Below are 21178 nucleotides of genomic sequence, written 5' to 3' on the forward strand. Positions count from 1 at the left end.
GGTGTAGTATGCTCATATATTGGGTACACACTGTACCGCTTACATATATCACTATAACATTGTAGCATTTGTTTATGTCCGAATATTCCCAGCACTTCAAGTGCAAAGCAATTCGACCCACACAACAATGTTATGCACATCCTAAATGCTGAGTCGGCATGTCTGCATGCGCGGCAACCATTCGGTTACCATGTGAGCATAACACTCTCCCTCTCATGCGCGGCCGCTGCTTGCGCCGCCTAAATACACTTACGTATACATTAACATATATATTGAGATACATAAGCGTTGGCCGCGGCGCTGCTCGTGCAGCTATATGAATTGTAAGCCAAGCCAACATTAGTCTTAAGTGAGCATTCGAGAAATGAGTCCCGATCTAAACGGACGATATAATAAAGAACAATATATCTTATAACTTTACAGTACATTCTTTTCTTGTGGTTATAAAACAAAGTCTAACATACATACACCCAACACTACATGGCGACCGTGACATGTGCGCGAGAAGGAAGTGAGACTGTTTAATTTTTGTCTCTGCGCGCTGTGTAATTTTCGTTATTTTGGCCCCATAATGCGTAAATCGGCGAATTTGGCTAATTGAGCCAGTGCTTAACAAGTGTGGCCGTCCAATGTGGACGATGCATGCCGATCCCTAATCCTCGGCTGTCCAAAGTTAGGCTCTTCAGAGCCGCCCTCGAAAATCGTAAATCGAAATCTCCAGCCAGATAAAAAATAAAAACAGTAATTAGTCTGTGCGATGACCAGCACCGGCGCCGCCTGAGCCCAAAAGGCCTGGACTACAAAAAAAAAACACAACAACAAACAACAAAATCAACAAAATGAAAAAAAAAAAAAGGAAAATTGACCAGGACATGTGTGGAAGGAATGGCAAATCCTTCTGCACCAACGATGGAAACTGAAGTGTGGTAGGCATACCGCCGACTACACCAACGAAGGAAGCATATGAGTGCGGAAGGCAGCCCGCCCTCTGCACCGTCGTGACAGGAAATAGCAACAACCCCACAGGAGAAGGAAACGCATGACCTAAACATCAAAGAACTGGACAGAATACTTTGTAACCGAGCAAAGTAACGCAACAAGGGCTGCATTTATGCCAATGCCTAAGTTGCCTTTAATTATAAACTTCTAAACCCGAGCCGATGCGCGAAAGCGCTGCTCGAAAAATACTAACCACTGTTAGGCTATATACTAACAACATATAACTGATATTGATTTATATAGAGCAAAATATTGTAAATCAGTTATATGAATATTAACACAAATTTTTTTTTCTTCCAATTTTCAATATTAATTAAATAAAATTTATGCGATTATGCCACAAGATTTAATCAACCAGATTTGAATAGCTAAATTCCTACATTTTTGTTTTATGACACTTCTTTTTTTTTTTTCCTCTGCGTGCTCTTCAGACTTTAGAATTTATTTTTAATTATTTTTGTTTAAATTATGGCATTTAACACGATAGAATTGGATAGCTGTCTTGAGGAAATAACTACTAAAGATCCAGAATTTAGAATGCGTGCATTAAATATTCTCCATTGCCATAAAAACTTCATTACAATCACTGAGTTCGAATATATTTATATGGAAAAGTACAATTTGGAATTTAGCCTTTTGTTTGCTTACAATAAAAAAAAAACAAAGGGTTTAATCCTAAATACTTTGCCATACGTCTCAGTAAAAGAGATCGTGGATTACCATTCTATACTCGGCAAGCCGGCAACTTCAACACAATGAACGAAGCAGTTTCAAAATTCGTAAACAGTTGCACAGAAGCAACTGGACAACCAAATTCGGTCCTCTACTACAACAATTATACACAGCGCGGCGGAAACCGCGGACGTGGAAGTTATAGAGGAAATTTTCGTGGTCGTGGTAACAATTATGGTTACTACAACAATATCAACCAAAACAATGGTCGCGGCAACTACAGAGGAAACTCAAGGGGTCGTGGCAACTCGAACGGAGGCTACAATAACAACAATACAGGCAATGTAAGAGTAGCCAATGAAGCCTCGGGAAACTCCGAAACCCCTTTAAATGTTCAACAGTAGAAAAAGTAACGGTCCATACTATTAATCTCAGTCAGAATATATTCGTCTCATTCACCCATGTGACTACTGGAAAAGAACTTGTCTTTTTGGTAGACACAGGTGCCGAAATCTCTATAGTAAAAGAAAATTCAGATATATTTCAAAACGTACAAAATAATAAAATAATAGACATACGGGGAATAAGCCAGGAAATTACAAAATCCAAAGGCTTAACATCAATTGAAATACAGACTACCAAGTACATAATTCCACACGATTTTCATATCGTAGACTTACACTTAGCCGTCCCTTGTGATGGCATTTTAGGAATTGATTTTATTAAAAAATACAACTGTCAATTAGATTTTCAGCCATCTGAAGATTGGCTTATAATAAGACCAAACAATTTAAAATTTCCAATTTATGTTCCAATAGAATACAGTTCTGGCAATAACTCAATTCTTCTGCCAGCAAGATCACAAGTCATTAGAAAAATAAACTTAAATTCAAAAGAAGACAGTGTATTAATTCCAACTCAAGAAATTGAGCAAGGAATTTATATAGCAAGTACAATAGCTACAACACAAAATGCCTTCATAAGACTACTGAATACAACAAGCAAAGATAAAGTGGTCAGTGCAAACAATTTAAAATTCGAATCACTATTGAACTATGAAGTAGTTGAAGGAAACAAAGAAAATAGAGAAAAGTCTGTATTATCCCAATTGTCAGAAAACTTTCCCCCACAATTCAAATCCCAACTCACAAATTTATGTAAAAAATATAATGACATATTCGGATTAGAATCCGAACCAATTAGCACAAATAATTTCTACAAACAAAAACTGAGATTGAAAGATGATGAACCCGTTTACATAAAAAACTATAGAAGCCCACATGGTCAGGTGAACGAAATTCAAAAGCAAGTCGGAAAACTAATCACCGACGGGATAGTCGAACCATCAGTATCGGAATACAATAGCCCATTATTGCTTGTCCCTAAAAAATCAGCTCCAGGTTCCGAAGAAAAAAAGTGGCGATTAGTAATTGACTATCGTCAGATTAATAAAAAATTACTGTCCGATAAATTTCCACTCCCTAGAATTGATGATATTTTAGATCAACTAGGTCGAAAAAAATACTTTTCATGTCTTGATTTAATGTCAGGATTTCACCAAATAGAACTTGAAAAAGCTCATGGGATATAACTTCCTTTTCAACGAGCAATGGCTCGTATCGATTCACACGATTACCTTTTGGCTTAAAAATAGCGCCAAATTCATTTCAGAGAATGATGACTATTGCATTCTCTGGACTTGAACCTTTACAAGCATTCCTTTATATGGATGACTTAATAGTTATAGGTTGTTCCGAAAAACATATGCTTAAAAAACTTAACAGACGTTTTTGAGAAATGTAGGAAATACAACCTAAAGTTACATCCACAAAAATGTTCATTCTTTATGCATGAGGTGACTTTTCTAGGTCATAAGTGCACAGATAAAGGAATACTTCCAGATGACAAGAAATATGACGTCATACTGAATTATCCAGTCCCACACGATGCAGACAGCGCAAGACGTTTTGTAGCATTCTGCAATTACTACAGAAGATTCATAAAAAATTTCGCCGATTATTCACGGCACATAACACGATTATGTAAAAAGAATGTTCCTTTTGAATGGACATCTGAATGCCAAAACGCATTCGAATATTTAAAAACAAAACTTATGGAACCTACTTTGCTACAATATCCAGATTTTAGTAAAGAATTTTGTATAATTACTGATGCAAGTAAGCAAGCATGTGGAGCGGTTTTAACTCAAAACCATAACGGACTCCAACTCCCCATTGCATATGCATCAAGAGCTTTTACCAAGGGAGAAAGTAATAAGTGTACTACCGAGCAGGAACTAGCTGCAATACATTGGGCAATATTACATTTTCGACCATACATTTATGGCAAACATTTCATTATCAAAACCGATCACAGACCGTTAACATACTTGTTCTCAATGACTAACCCAAGTTCCAAACTGACACGTATGAGGCTAGAATTAGAAGAATATAACTTCACAGTTGAATATTTAAAGGGAAAAGACAATTACGTAGCTGATGCGTTATCAAGAATAACCATCAAAGAACTACAAAGTATAACCGGAAATATACATAAAGTCACTACAAGAAATCAAAGTAGACAGAAATCCTGCGCAGGAGAAAAAGAAATAGACTTGCCTAGGCAATCTATAGAAAAAGCTTCAAAGCCCAACGTATACGGAGTCATAAACAATGACGAAGTACGTAAAGTAGTGACCTTGCATGTAAAAAATATGCTATGTTTATTAAAACATGGAAAAAAAGTTACTGCAAGATATGATGTTAGCGATTTATATACCAATGGAGTCTTTGACTTAGGTCAGTTTTTCCAAAGGCTTGAGAAGCAAGCCGGTATACATCAAATCAGCCAACTCAAAGTGGCACCGTGGGAAAATATCTTTGAATACGTTTCAATAGATAATTTTAAGGAAATGGGCAATAAAACATTAAAATCATTGAGAGTAGCGCTACTCAACCCGGTGACCCTAATAAATTCTGAAAAAGAAAAAGAAGCAATTATGTCTACATACCATGATGAACCAATTCAAGGAGGTCATACTGGCATTTCTAAAACCTTGGCCAAGGTCAAAAGACATTACTTTTGGAAAGGAATGACTCGATATATTACAGAGTACGTACGAAAATGTCTAAAATGTCAAAAAGCGAAAATAATCACGCATACGAAGACCCCATTAACAATTACGGAAACACCGCAAACAGCTTTTGACAGGGTAATCGTGGACACGATCGGTCCACTACCTAAGTCTGAACAAGGGAATGAATACGCAGTTACTTTAATCTGCGATTTAACAAAATACCTTGTAGCAATACCAATTCAAAATAAAAGTGCAAAAACAATAGCAAAAGCTATATTCGAAGATTTTATTCTGAAGTACGGTCCAATGAAGACGTTCATTACGGACATGGGAACGGAATATAAAAATTCAATAATTGAAGATTTATGTAAAAATTTAAATATCAAAAACATAAATTCTACTGCACACCATCACCAGACTGTCGGAACAGTGGAGCGAAGCCACAGAACACTTAACGAGTTCATACGCTCATACATCTCAGTTGATAAAACAGATTGGGATGTATGGCTACAATACTTCGTATACTGCTTTAACACAACACCCTCTATGGCACATAATTATTGTCCATATGAACTAGTTTTTGGGAAAACTCCAAACTTATCAAAACTTTTCAATAGCATAGATAGAATAGAACCATTATATAATATAGAAGATTATGCTAAGGAATCTAAATTTAGATTAGAACAGGCATATAAAAGAGCCAGAATAATGCTAGAAACTAATAAACAAAAACAAAAAGATAGATACGACAAAAATAGTTTAGACTTTGAATTAAAACTAGGAGACCAGGTTTTATTAAAAAATGAAACTGGCCATAAGCTAGACTTTAAATATTCAGGACCATATATAGTAAAGAAGATAGAATCCAATAATAATATAACTATTTTAAATGCGAAAAAATAAAACACAGACAGTTCATAAAGATAGATTAAAAATTTTTATAGAATAGATTTTGTAGGATGGCCATTCATAAGAAAAAAAAAAAAAGGAAATAAAATAACAAAAATTTTCTTTTACCTTACTATAATGAAAATATAGGAATACAAATATACAATACATTTTATAATAAATAATAAGAAATAGTCGCATAAATTTTCAAAGTTTCAACTTCACTAAGTTTTCCAATATTTACTATATTAAACAAAAAAAAAAAAAAAAAATAATAATAAAAAAAAAAAAAAAAAAGAATTTTATTAATTTGCTAATTTTTATAAACTATATATATATATACCTAACACAATAACTAACAAAATAACTCCATAGATTACGTTATTTTTCAAAAGGAGGGAGATGTAGTATGCTCATATATTGGGTACACACTGTACCGCTTATATCACTATAACATTGTAGCATTTGTTTATGTCCGAATATTCCCAGCACTTCAAGTGCAAAGCAATTCGACCCACACAACAATGTTATGCACATCCTAAATGCTGAGTCGGCATGTCTGCATGCGCGGCCGACCATTCGGTTACCATGTGAGCATAACACTCTCCCTCTCATGCGCGGCCGCTGCTTGCGCCGCCTAAATACACTTACGTATACATTAACATATATATTGAGATACATAAGCGTTGGCCGCGGCGCTGCTCGTGCAGCTATATGAATTGTAAGCCAAGCCAACATTAGTCTTAAGTGAGCATTCGAGAAATGAGTCCCGATCTAAACGGACGATATAATAAAGAACAATATATCTTATAACTTTACAGTACATTCTTTTCTTGTGGTTATAAAACAAAGTCTAACATACATACACCCAACACTACAGTGGAAAAGAAAACCAAAGGAGGCCAAGGCATAGACTACAGGCAGCTGAAGAGCACTCAGAACGAGATGCATACCCAGTACCTCGATTGGATCACATACTCAACCTGCTACGGGAGGCAAAATATATAAAATATATATATATATATAGATCTATAAAGTGGCTACTGGCAGATACACCGCTTTTACCGTACCAGGACGCGGGATGTTTCAATGGAAAGTATTGCCGTTTAGAAAGAATACAGCCCCGCCACTTTCCAAAGAACCCGCTACTTAGTCATCGATTCAGAAATGGAACCATTCGCATTCGCATACCTGGATGACATAGTGGTCATCGGACGAACGAAACGTGAACACCTGGAGAAACTGCAAAAGTGATGAGACGATTTCGCAAGACAAGCCGAAGGATCAACCCGGAGAAATGCTACTTCTTCAATGAATGCTAAAATAGCTTGGTCACTTAGTCAACGCAAGAAGCACACACACCAATCCCGGAAAAAAAGGGCACGAAAGCTTAAATGGAACAAAGAGGAGACAAAGGAGGCAACCAAAAACTTGAAGAAAGCTATATCAGAAGCACCAGTCCTAAAGTGCCCTGACTTTGGCAAGACCTTTTTACTCCAGACGGACGCCAGTAACTGCGGATCAAGAGCAATTCTGACATAAGAGGCGAACAGGTCATCTCATACAAAATCGGCATCCAGAAAATATGGATGTACTGGAGGGATATCACTTCGTCGTCATCACAGAACAGCAAGAAGCCAGATGGGCGGTGGCAATGCAGACATACTCTTTAAAGGTACGTTACCGAAAAGGAAAGCTCTATGCCTGTTCAGAAGCAGGGACAGATTAAGCAGTAATGGAAGAGAAAGCTATATAGACATCTACCGTCCAAGGGCCGCGCACGAAAAAAAGCTAACCGTAGAAACTATGCGAGGCAAAGGAAGCAATGGGGAAACAGGTTGTGAGAGAAAACCACAGCGATGCAACGGCATGTCATCTAGGGATAATAACTAAGCACCAGATAATGGTGTCAAACTACTGGCAAGGAATGGGGATATACAGCGGTACGTACGACGCTGCAAGAAGCATGCTTATGTTAAAAGACTTCACAATAACAGGCGGCAGGAAAAATGCTGACACAAATTGCAAAGGCAACGGGGGAAACCCTCTGCACAGCCTTCGTTGACCCACACCTACTAATATCTAGCCACGGCAACAACATGCTACTGGTGGTCTTCGACCATTTCTCGGGTGGAATAAGCAGCCGTAAGAAAGAAAACGACAGAAATCGTGATAAAGGTACTACTGGAGCCAATCCTAGCACGGTATGGAGCACCGAAGCTTATCTCGGACAACACCTACCAGGTGGAATCCGCAACTTCCAAAAATAGCAGAAACAAGCACGTAGGCACATCGGAACATGGGAAAGGCAGCACAAAACCCGGCCAGTGCATATACCCACGAAAGATGGACTGGAGGCCCAAGATAAAGTCTCGTGCGAACAACAAGACCCATTTCCCAAAGCGGCTATTGGGTTCGCAGCCAAGCTAGCACCAAGATACGAAGTCCCAGGTCATTCGTTCCAGGATGGACAACAAATTAAAAATCTGACTCGCAAAGTACAGGGGCGCCTATAGGGCGCGAGGCTGTGGACTTGGCAGGCCCAACAGGAGTAAGGACCGACCAGGGCAGCACCAGTCGGAAGACAGGCACCAGCCCGAAAAGGCATCCCATCAAACACCCCGACGACGACACAGCAGACACATGGCAACGAAGAAGGACAACTGAACAAAGAACGATTAGTACAAGGAAAAAAATAGCCCAAACCACCGATCAATATTCCCCAAACCAATGACGACAACGGGACAAAGACAAACTGGGTGACCCCAAGACGCCTCTCCACACTATAGTATCCTTGCGTGAAACCGATAGACTTTCGGAGAATACAGACAAGGAGTGGGAGCCGAAGCAACCGGCATCTCGGTAAGTTCCTCCCCGAAGTCCACTTTTCCCAGTTCCCGACTACAGGCAGCTGAACGAGCACTCAGAACGAGATGCATACCCAGTACCTCGAATGGATCACATACTCAACCAGCTACGGGAGGCAAAATATATAAGCACACTAGCTCTGAAAAGTGGCTATGGGCAATGGAAAGTAATGCCGTTTATATAAGAATACAGCCCCGCCCCTTTCCAAAGAGCCCTCTACTTAGTCATCGGACCAGAGATCCATTCGCATTCGCATACCTGGATGACATAGTGGTCATCGGACGAACGAAACGTGAACACCTGGAGAAACTGCAAGAAGTGATGAGACGATTTCGCAAGGCAAACCTAAGGATCAACATGTAGGAATGCTACTTCTTCAATGAATGCTAAAATAGCTTAGTCACTTAGTCAATGCAAGAGGCACACACACCGTCCGGAAAAAAAAGCAACATGCCAAGCCCACAGACGACGAAGAAGAACACAGCTTCCTGGAGGTAGCCTCATGATACAGAAGGTTCGTTCCTAACTTCACAGAACTGGCGCTACCGCTATACAACCTGGTCAAGAAGGGTACGAAATTTAAATGGAACAAGAGAGACGGAGGAGGCAACCAAAAACTTGAAGAAAGCTCTATCAGAATCACCAGTTCTCAAGTGCCCTTACTTTGGCAAGACCTTTGTACTCCAGACGGACGTCAGTAACTGCGGTCATCTCATACGAACACGGCATCCAAAAAAAATGAGGATTTACTAGAGGGATATAACTTTGTCGCCAACGCTTAAAGACTGCACAATAACAGGCGGCGAGAAAAATGCTGACACAAATTGCAAAGGCACCTTGAAAAACCCTCTGCATAGACTTCGTTGGAGCACTACCGATATACCGATGGGTGGAACTAGCAGCCGTCAGAAAGAAACGACGGAAATCGTGATAAAGGTACTACGTGAGCAGTTCCTAACACGGTATGGAGCACCGAAAAAACTTATCTCGGACCACATCTACCAGATGGAATCACGACTTCAAAAAATGTTAGAAACAAGCACGTTGGAACAGCGGAACATGGGAAAGGCAGCACAAAACCAAGCCAGTGCATAAGACGATGGAAGATGGCTGGAGGCCCAAGATAGGAGATCTCGTATGGGAACAACAAGAACCATTTTCCAAAGCGGCTATTGGGTTCGCAGCCAAACTAGCACAAAAATACGAAGTCCCAGGTCATCCGTTACAGGATGGACAACAAATAAAAAATCTGACTCGCAAAAATCAAGGAGCGCCTAGAGCGCTTGAACCAGCAGCGGGTAATTACACTCGATGATGTGGACTTGGCAGGCCCAGCAGGTGTAAGGACCGACCAGGGCAGCACCAGTCGGAAGACAGGCACCAGCCCGAAAAGGCATATCATCAAACACCCCGACGACGACACAGTAGACACATGGCAACGAAGAAGGACAACGAAACAAAGAACGATGAGTACAAGGAAAAAATAGCCCAAACCAATGACAACAACCGGGACAAAGCGCCACCAACTTGATTTCTAGCGCCCAAAGACAAATTGGGTGACCCCAAGACGCCTCTCCACACTAGAGTATCCTTGCGTAAAACCGATAGACTTTTCGCAGAATACAGACGAGGAGTGGGAGCCGAAGCAACCGGAATCTCAGTTCCCGACCCGGAAACTATACGGAATAAACGGCAGGTCGGAACTAACGATGCCCAGCAGGTCGAAGCTTACGATGCCCTACACTCCCACATCCCACTAGAAAACCAATTAGATCGTTTCTCCCAACGACCCAGAACCCTACGTCCCCGACGTACTCGAACGACGATATAGTGCCAAACCGGCCATTCCACAGCACCAACACGCGGAGCAAGCAATGCGCAACCGACCATCCCACAATACCAACACGAAGGAGCTAGCGCTGCGCAATCGGTCACCCCACAGCGCCAACACGACAGAGCAAGCAGTGAGCAACCGACCATTCCGCAGCGCTTATGTAACTAAGCAAGCAGTTACACATCTCGGTCTTTCCGTAGCACCGACGCGACAAACAGTACTTAGGCACCTAAAAATCGACATTATACTTTTGTTTTATCCAACCGTAGAAAATATAAGTATATTGCGTTCTTTCTCTGTGCCATTATTGGGGAAAGAAAGGTAAACCGATCTATAGAGAAAATAAATTTCTGTCTCGAACCCTGGCCACTGCGAGCTATGCCGCCTACCGAAACAGGGTCGTTACAATGGCGCCCGAGCAAATGAAAGACAATTGACAGTAACCTCGAATAAGAACACCAAAGTCCGTTTACCCTCTTCCTCAACACAACACAAAATAAACTCAATGGCAGACAATTTAACTCGAGGCTGAATAAGCAACACCAATAAAGCCCAACTGGAAGCCTATCTGATAGAATTTAAAATCAAGCCAGACGTACTGTGCGAGGACTTGCGGAGGCAGATGTCGGAGTTCATAAAGAACGGCAACCATAGCGAGGGAACTATCAAACGCCTTCCATTCTTCTTCTACCCTACCGTAAAAATAAACCAGTACCCAAACCCACAAGGATCGACGGGAATAAAGTGAACAGAATGGGAGTAATACTAAGTTGGGGAGAAGAATACGAAGGCACTGGCGACTTGGCAGAGTTCATAAGCAGAACTTACGGGATAGAACTCGATCACGCAGCGTGAGCCATGGTATTATTACTCAGAGGCTGTGCCTTGGACTGGACACCCACCCAACCCCAATGCATTCATGGAGTATTTTCAGAAAAAGAAATCCTGGAGTACTACAGACCAGCGAACCACGAGGAAAAAGCAATGGAAGGGTGACGACGAGCCAGCGAAGCAACATACGCGCGAACTCCGCAAAATCATGAGATTCACTACGTTTACAGAAGAGAAAAAACTGGAGTGGGTCTACCGAAAAAACGAGTAGAGTTCAAACGGTATGCTAAACGTGGAGAATATCGAACACTAGCGAAATATCTCCGATTAGCCGAGGAATTCGAGGCCCTCCAATCACAGGAACACACAAGACGGCAAAAAATACAACAAGCGGAAACGCACTGGGGTCACCAGCAACCACCTTTAATTTACTGGAGACACGCGGACAAGATGGAACACGTAGGATTTACTGCTGTAACCGGAATGAAACGACGGGAAACGACAGAGGCCCATGGGATCAGAACGGGCACCCAGGGAACACACCACTCCCGCAACGCAAATATCATTCAATAGCCGACGCTTGCTCGCACAAGTCAATATAGGCAACACAGCAGCTCGCGGTGCCATTGACACTGGAGCCACACGGAGTTTCATCTGCAGAGAACTAGCCAACAGAATATCCAGACACGGGAAAAGAAAGCGAGTAACCGAAGCCAATAGACTAGCAGACGGAACAAACAGGACAGTAGGGGAACTGGAAGTAACAATACAGCTTGGGAACAAAACAAGCACAACGACACTGCTAGTCCTCGACGAGGTAATCGGAGACCTGCTACTAGGAGTAGATATCTTTGAACAGTGTAACTCCACATTAGAATGCGGAGGCATCACAGCAATAATCAAACAGAAAAGAGAAACCAACGCACGAATAAAAAAGCAGAAGAGACATGGCATCGGATCACTAGCAACAGGCGATTTAAGAGAGGCATAGGTCCAAGAAACCCTCAAAAGGGAATTGGAGAATAGACTTTTCGGATAATACAGACGAGGAGTGGAAGCCGAAGCAACCGGCATCTCAGTAAGTTCCTCCCAGAAGTCACTTTTCCGGCTCCCGAACCGGAAGCTATACGGAATAAACGGCAGGTCGAAACTAACGATGCCCGGCAGGTCGTAGCTGACGATGCCCTACACTCCCACATCCCACTAGAAAACCAAGTAGATCGTTTCTCCCAACGACCCAGGAACACTACGTCCCCGACGTACTCGAACGACAATATAGTGACAAACCGGCCATTCCACAGCACCAACACGCGGAGCAAGCAATGCGCAACCGACCATCCCACAGCATTGAGCAACCGACCATTCCGCAGCGCTTATGTAACTAAGCAAGCAGTTACACATTTCGGTCTTTCCGTAGCACCGACGCGACAAACAGTACTTAGCTATGCACTTCCGCAGCGCCGACGTCTCAGAGGCACCTAAAAATCGACATTATACTTTTGTTTTATCCAACCGTTGAAAATACAAGTATATTGCTTTCCCTTCTTTGTGTCATTATTGGGGAAAGGAAGGTAAACCGATCTATAGGGAAAATAAATTTCTGTCTCGAACCCCGGCCACGGCGAGCTATACCGCCTACCGAAACAGGGTCGTTACAATGGCGCCCGAGTAAATGAAAGACAATTGACAGTAACCTCGAATAAGAACACCAAAGATCGTTAACCCTCTTCCTCAACACAACACAAAATAAACACAATGGCAAACAATTTAACTCGAGGCTGGATAAGCAACACCAATAGAGCCCAACTGGAAGCCTATTTGATAGAATTCAAAACCAAGCCAGACGTACTGTGAGAGGATTTGCGGAGGCAGATGTTGGAGTTCATAAAGAACGCAACCACAGCGAGGGAACCATCAAACGCCTTCCATTCTTCTTCTACCCTACTGAAAGAAAAACCAGTACCCAAACCCAAAAGGATCGACGGGAATAAAGAGACCACAATGGGAGTAATACGAAGTTGGGGAGAAGAATACGAAGGCACTGGCGACTTGGCAGAGTTCATAAGCAGAACGGAGGAATTATCCCGGGCTTACTGGATAGAACTCGATCACGCAGCGGGAGCCATGGTATTATTACTCAGAGGCTGTGCCTTGGACTGGTGGAACACCCACCCAACCCCAATGCATTCATGGAGTACTTTCAGAAAAATATCCTGGAGTACTACAGACCAGCGGACCACGAGGAAAAAGCAATGGAAAGCATCACACGTAGGCACCAGGGTAAGAATGAGCCAGCGAAGCAATATACACGCGAACTCCGCAAAATCATGAGATTTACTACGCTTACAGAAGAGAAAAAACTGGAATGGGTCTACCGAAAAAAACGAGTAGAGTTCAAACGGTATGCTAAACGTGGAGAATGTCGAACACTAGCGAAATATCTCCGAATAGCCGAGGAATTCGAGGCCCTCCAATCACAGGAACACACAACACAGCAAAAAACACAACAAGCGGAAACGCACTGGGGTCACCAGCAACCACCTGGAATTTACTGGAGACACGCGGACAAGATGGAACACGTACGATTTTCTGCTGTAACCGGAATGAAACGACGGGAAACGACAGAGGCCCATAGGATCAGAACGGGCACCCAAGGCACACACCACTCCCGCAACACAAATATCATTCAATAGCCGACGCTTGCTCGCACGAGTCAATATAGGCAACACAGGAGCTCGCGGTGCCATTGACACTGGAGTCACACGGAGTTTCATCTGCAGAAAACTAGCCAACAGAATATCCAGACACGGAAAAAGAAAGCGAGTAACCGAAGCCAATAGACTAGCAGACGGAACAAACCCGACAGTCACAGAGGTACTGGAAGTACCAATACAGCTTGGGAACCAAACAAGCACAACGACACTGCTAGTCCTCGACGAGTAAGCGGATCACTAGCAACAGGCGATTTAACAGAGGCATAGGTCCAAGAAACCCTCAAAAGGGAATTGGAGATGATGGGCCAAATCCAGGAAGTACGTCACAATCTTTATGAAGCATGACCACCCAATCAAACAGATTCGAGATGCCCTCGAAACCCGACAACGCAATCAATCATAGATAAATAAGTGGACGAACTCTTGGCACAAGACCTCATAGCACCCCCGCATTCCGCTTACAGCTCGTAGAAAAGAAAACCAAGGAATTGAGACTATGCATAGACTACAGGCAGCTGAACGAGCACTCAGAGCGAGATGCATACCCAGTACCTCGAATTGATCATATACTCAATCAGCTAAGGAAGCCAAAATATATAAGCACACTAGATCTATAAAGTGGCTACTGGCAGATACCGATGGACGAAAATAGTAAACAGTATACCGCTTTTGCCGTACCAGAATGCGGGCTGTTTCAATGGAAAGTATTGCCCCTTTCCAGAGAGCCCTCTACTTAGTCATCGGACCAGAGATGGAACCATTCGCATTCGCATACCTGGATGACATAGTGGAGAAACTGCAAGAAGTGATGAGACGATTTCGCAAGGCAAACCTAAGGATCAACACGGAGAAATGCTACTTCTTCAATGAATGCTAAAATAGCTTGGTCACTTTGTCAACGCAAGAAGCACACACACCAATCCGGAAAAAAAGCCGCAATTCTCAACATGCCAAGCCCACAGACGACGAAGCAAGTACGCAGCTTCCTGGGGGTAGTCTCATGGAACATGAGGTGCGTTCCTAACTTCACAGAACTGGCGCAACCGATTTACAACCTGGTCAAGCAGGGTACGAAGCTTAAATGGAACAAGGAGACAAAGTAGGCAACCAAAAACTTGAAGAAAGCTCTATCAGAAGCACCAGTCCTAAAGTGCCCAGACTTTAGCAAGACCTTTGTACTCCAGACGGACGCCAGTAACTGCGGATCGGGAGCAATTCTAGAGGCGAACCATAAGACACGGCATCCAGAAAATGAGGATGTACTGGAGGGATATCACTTCGTCGTCATCACTGACAACCAAGCAAGATGGGCATTGGCAATGCAGATATACTCTTTAGAGGTACGCTACCGAAAAGGAAAGCTCAATGTCTGTCCAGAAGCATGGACAGATTACGCAGTAATGGAAGGAAAGCTATATAGACATCAACAAAGAAAAAAAAAAAAGGAGAGAAAAAAAAACATATTTGTTTTTTTTCTACCGTCATGGGCCGCAGACGAAGACACGCAACCGTGGAAACTATGCGAGGCAAAGAACCAACGGGAACAGGTTGTGAGAGAAAACCACAGCGATGCAACGTCATATCATCTAGGGATTAGAATAACTAAGCACCAGAAAATGGTGTCAAACTACTGGCAAGGAATGCGCAGGGATATACAGCGGTACGTACGACCATGCGAAACATGCTAACGTTAAAAGACTTCACAATACCAGGCGGCGGGAAAAATGCTGACACAAATTGCAAAGGCACCTTGGGAAACCCTCTGCATAGCCTTCGTTGGCCCACTACCAATATCTAGCCACGGCAACAACATGCTACTGGTGGTCTTCGACAATTTCTCGAAATGGACGCAGCCGTCAGAAAGAAACGACGGAAATCGTGATAAAGGTATTACGAGAGCCAATCCTAACACGGTATGGAGCACCAAAACTTATCTCGGACAACACCTACCAGGTGGAATCACAACTTCAAAAAATAGCAGAAACAAGCACGTTGGCACATCGGAACATGGGAAAGGTAGCACAAAACCCGGCCAGTGCATATACCCTACGAAAGATGGACTGGAGGCCCAAGATAGGATATCTCGTATGCTAACAACAAGACCCATTTCCCAAAGCGGCTATTGGGTTCGCAGCCAAGCTAGCACCAAAATACGAAGTCCCAGGTCATCCGTTCCAGGATGGACAACAAATTAAAAATCTGACTCGCAAAGTACAGGGAGCGCCTGGAGCGCTAGAACCGGCAGCGGCGTCGGGTAATTACACTCGAGGCTGTGGACTTGGCAGGCCCAGCAGGAGTAAGGACCGACCAGGGCAGCACCAGTCGGGATACAGGCACCAGCCCGAGAAGGCATATCATCAAACACCCCAACGACGACACAGCAGACACATGGCAACGGAAAAGGACAACAGAACAAAGAACGACGAGTACAAGGAAAAAATAGCCCAAACCACCGATCAATATCCCCCCAACCAAGGACAACAACCGGGACAATGCGCCACCAACTCGATTTTCAGCGCCCAAAGACAAATTGGGTGACCCCAAGACGCCTCTTCACACTAGAGTATCCTTGCGTGAAACCGATAGACTTTTCGGAGAATACAGACGAGGAGTGGGAGCCGAAGCAACCGGCATCTCAGCAAGTTCCTCCCAGAAGTCACTTTTCCAGTTCCCGACCCGGAAACTATACGAAATAAACGGCAGGTCGGAACTAACGATGCCCAGCAGGTCGAAGCTTACGATGCCCTACATTCCCACATCTCACTAGAAACCCAAGTAGATCGGTTCTCCCAACGACCCAGAACACTAAGTCCCCGACGTACTCGAACGACGATGAAGTGCCAAACCGGCCATTCCACAGCACCAACACGCGGAGCAAGCTATGCGCAACCGACCATCCCACAATACCAACACGAAGGAGCTAGCGCTGCGCAATCGGTCACCCCACAGCGCCAACACGACGGCGCAAGCAGTTACACATCTCGGTCTTTCCGTAGCACCGACGCGACAAACAGTACTCAGCTATGCACTTCCGCAGCGCCGACGTCTCAGAGGCACCTAAGAATCGACATTATACTTTTGTTTTATCCAACCGTAGAAAATATAAGTATACTGCGTTCTTTCTCTGTGTCATTATTAGGGAAAGGAACCGATCTATAGGGAAAATAAATTTCTGTCTCGAAACAGGGTCGTTACAATGGCGCCCGGAGCAAATGAAAGACAATTGACAGTAACCTCGAATAAGAACACCAAAGTCCGTTTTACCCTCTTCCTCAACACAACACAAAATAAACAAAATGGCAGACAATTTAACTCGAGGCTGGATAAGCAACACCAATAAAGCCCAACTGCAAGCCTATCTGATAGAATTCAAAATCAAGCCAGACGTACTGTGCGAGAATTTGCGGAGGCAGATGTCAGAGTTCATAAAGAACGGCAACCACAGCAATGGAACTATCAAGCGCTTTCCATTCTTCTTCTACCCTACCGAAAAAAAACCAGTACCCAAACCCACAAGGATCGACGGAAAAAAGTGACCACAGTGGGAGTAATACGAAGTTGGGGAGAAGATTACGAAGGCACTGGCGACTTGGCAGAGTTCATAAGCAGACCGGAGGAATTAGCCGAGGCTTACGGGTTAGAACTCGATCGAGCAGCGGGAGCCATGGTATTATTACTCAGAGGCTGTGCCTTGGACTGGTGGAACACCCACCCAACCCCAATGCCATCATGGAGTACTTTCAGAAAAGAAATCCTGGAGTACTACAGACCAGCGGACCACAAGTGGCTGCTGGCAGATACCGATGGAGGAAAATAGTAAGCTGTACACCGCTTTTACCGTACCAGGACGCGGGCTGTTTCAATGGGAAGTAATGCCGTTTAGATAGAATACAGCCCCCCGGCCCTTTCAAAGAGCCCTCTACTTACTCATAGGACCAGAGTTGGAACCATTCGCATTCGCATGTACCTGGATGACATAGTGGTCATCGGACGAACGAAACGTTAACACCTGGGGAAACTGCAAGAAGTGATGAGGCGATTACGAAAGGCAAACCTAAGGATCAACACGGAGAAATGCTACTTCTTCAAAGTATGCTAAAATAGCTTGGTCACTTACTCAACGCAAGAGGCACACACACCGATCCGGAAAAAATTGCCGCAATCCTCAACATGCCAAGCCCACAGACGAAGAAGCAAGTACACAGCTTCCTGGGGGTAGCCTCATGGTACAGGAGGTTGGTTGCTAACTTCACAGAACTGGCGCTACCGCTATACAACCTGGTCAAGAAGGGTACGAAGTTTAAATGGAACAAGGAGACAGACAACCAAAAACTTGAAGAAAGCTCTATCAGAAGCACCAGTCCTCAAGTGCCCTTACTTTGGCAAGACCTTTTTACTCCAGACGGACGTCAGTAACTGCGGTCATCTTATACGAACACGGCAATTGAGGATTTACTAGAGGGATATTACTTCGTCGTCAACGCTAAAAGACTGCACAATAACAGGCGGCGAGATAAATGCTTATACAAATAGCAAAGGCACCTTGGAAAACCCTCTGCATAGACTTCGTTGTCCCCACTACCGATATCTAGCCACGGAAACAACATGCTACTGGTGGTCTTCGACAAGTTCTCGAAATGGGTAGAACTAGCAGACGTCAGAAAGAAACGACGGAAATCGTGATAAACACGGCATGGAGAACCGATAAAACTTATCTCGGACAACGCCTACCAGAAAGCCTGTCCTATGGGAGCTATATGCTATAGTCGTCCGATCCGGCTCGTTCCGACTTATATACTACCTGCAATAGAAAGACAACTTTTGGGAAAGTTTCATGCAGATAGCTTTAAAACTGAGAGACTAGTTTGCATATAAACGGACGGACAGACGGACAGACGGACGGACAGATGGACATGGCTAGATCGCCTCTACTAGTGATGCTGATCAAGAATATATATACTTTATAGGGTCGGAAACGTCTCCTTCACTGCGTTGCAAACTTCTGACTGAAATTATAACACCCTCTGCAAGGGTATAAAAACTGACTCGCAAAGGACAGGGAGCGCCTGGAGCGCTTGAACCAGCAGCGGCGTCGGATAATTACACTCGAGGCTGTGGACTTGGCAGGCCCAGCAGAAGTAAGGACCGACCAGGGCAGCACCAGTCGGGATACAGGCACCAGCCCGAAGGAATATCATCAAACACCCCAACGACGACACAGCAGACACATGGCAACGAAGAAGGCCAACGGAAAAAGAACGACGAGTACAAGGAAAAAATAGCCCAAACCACCAATCAATATCCCCCAAACCAATGACAACAACCGGGACAAAGCGCCACCAACTTGATTTCTAGCGCCCAAAGACAAATTGGGTGACCCCAAGACGCCTCTCCACACTAGAGTATCCTTGCGTAAAACCGATAGACTTTTCGCAGAATACAGACGAGGAGTGGGAGCCGAAGCAACCGGAATCTCAGTTCCCGACCCGGAAACTATACGGAATAAACGGCAGGTCGGAACTAACGATGCCCAGCAGGTCGAAGCTTACGATGCCCTACAATCCCACATCCCACTAGAAAACCAATTAGATCGTTTCTCCCAACGACCCAGAACCCTACGTCCCCGACGTACTCGAACGAAGATATAGTGCCAAACCGGCCATTCCACAGCACCAATACGCGGAGCAAGCAATGCGCAACCGACCATCCCACAATACCAACACAGAAGGAGCTAGCGCTGCGCAATCGGTCACCCCACAGCGCCAACACGACAGAGCAAGCAGTGAGCAACCGACCATTCCGCAGCGCTTATGTAACTAAGCAAGCAGTTACACATCTCGGTCTTTTCCGTAGCACCGACGCGACAAACAGTACTTAGCTATGCACTTCCGCAGCGCCGACGTCTCAGAGGCACCTAAAAATATAAGTATATTGCGTTCTTTCTCTGTGTCATTATTGGGGAACGGAAGGTAAACCGATCTATAGGGAAAATAAATTTCTGTCTCGAACCCCCGGCCATGGCGAGCTATACCGCCTACCGAAACAGGGTCGTTACAATGGCGCCCGAGCAAATGAAAGACAATTGACAGTAACCTCGAATAGGGAACACCAAAGTTCGTTTACCCTCTTCCTCAACACAACACAAAATAAACTCAATGGCAGACAATTTAACTCGAGGCTGGATAAGCAACACCAATAAGCCCAACTGGAAGCCTATCTGATAGAATTTAAAATCAAGCCAGACGTACTGTGCGAGGATTTGCGGAGGCAGATGTCGGAGTTCATAAAGAACGGCAACCACAGCGAGGGAACTATCAAACGCCTTCCATTCTTCTTCTACCCTACCGAAAAAAAAAAACCAGTACCCAAACCCACAAGGATCGACGGGAATAAAGTGAACAGAATGGGAGTAATACGAAGTTGGGGAGAAGAATACGAAGGCACTGGCGACTTGGCAGAGTTCATAAGCAGAACGAAGGAATAAACTGAGGCTTACGGGATATTATTACTCAGACACTGTGCCTTGGACTGGTGGAACACCCACCCAACCCCAATGCATTCATGGAGTATTTTCAGAGAAGAAATCCTGAGTACTACAGACCAGCGAACCACGAGGGAAAAAGCAATGGAAGGGTGACGACGAGCCAGCGAAGCAATATACGCGCGAACTCCGCAAAATCATGAGATTCACTACGCTTACAGAAGAGAAAAAACTGGAGTGGGTCTACCGAAAAAACGAGTAGAGTTCAAACGGTATGCTAAACGTGGAGAATGTCGACACTAGCGAAATATTCCGAATAGCCGAGGAATTCGAGGCCCTCCAATCACAGGAACAAACAACACAGCAAAAAACACAGCAAGCGGAAGCGCACTGGGGTCACCAGCAACCACCTTTAATTTACTGGAGACGCGCGGACAAGATGGAACACGTACAATTTACTGCTGTAACTGGAATGAAACTACGGGGAAACGACAGAGGCCATAGGATCAGAACGGGCACCCAGGGAACACACCACTCCCGCAACGCAAATATCATTCAATAGCCGTCGCACAAGTCAATATAGGCAACACAGGAGCTCGCGGTGCCATGACACTGGAGCCACACGGGAGTTTCATCTGCAGAGAACTAGCAAACAGAATATCCAGACACGGGAAAAGAAAGCGAGTAACCGAAGCCAATAGACCAGCAGACGGAACAAACAGGACAGTCATAGGGGAACTGGAAGTAACAATACAGCTTGGGAACCAAACAAGCGCAACGACACTGCTAGTCCTCGATGAGGTGATCGGAGACCT

General features: G+C 44.0%; 1 protein-coding gene across 1 annotated transcript; it reads left to right on the plus strand.

Annotated features, from left to right (window-relative positions):
* Positions 1 to 1754: 1754 nt before the first annotated feature.
* Positions 1755 to 2075, plus strand: LOC121466841 (uncharacterized protein B0285.3-like). The gene has a single exon (XM_041707388.1). It carries the CDS (start codon positions 1755 to 1757, stop codon positions 2073 to 2075), a length of 321 nt encoding a protein of 106 aa, XP_041563322.1.
* Positions 2076 to 21178: the final 19103 nt, after the last annotated feature.

Source organism: Drosophila elegans, unplaced genomic scaffold, assembly GCF_018152505.1.
Source record: "Drosophila elegans isolate 14027-0461.03 unplaced genomic scaffold, ASM1815250v1 contig_11, whole genome shotgun sequence".
Taxonomy (NCBI): Eukaryota; Metazoa; Arthropoda; class Insecta; order Diptera; family Drosophilidae; genus Drosophila; species Drosophila elegans.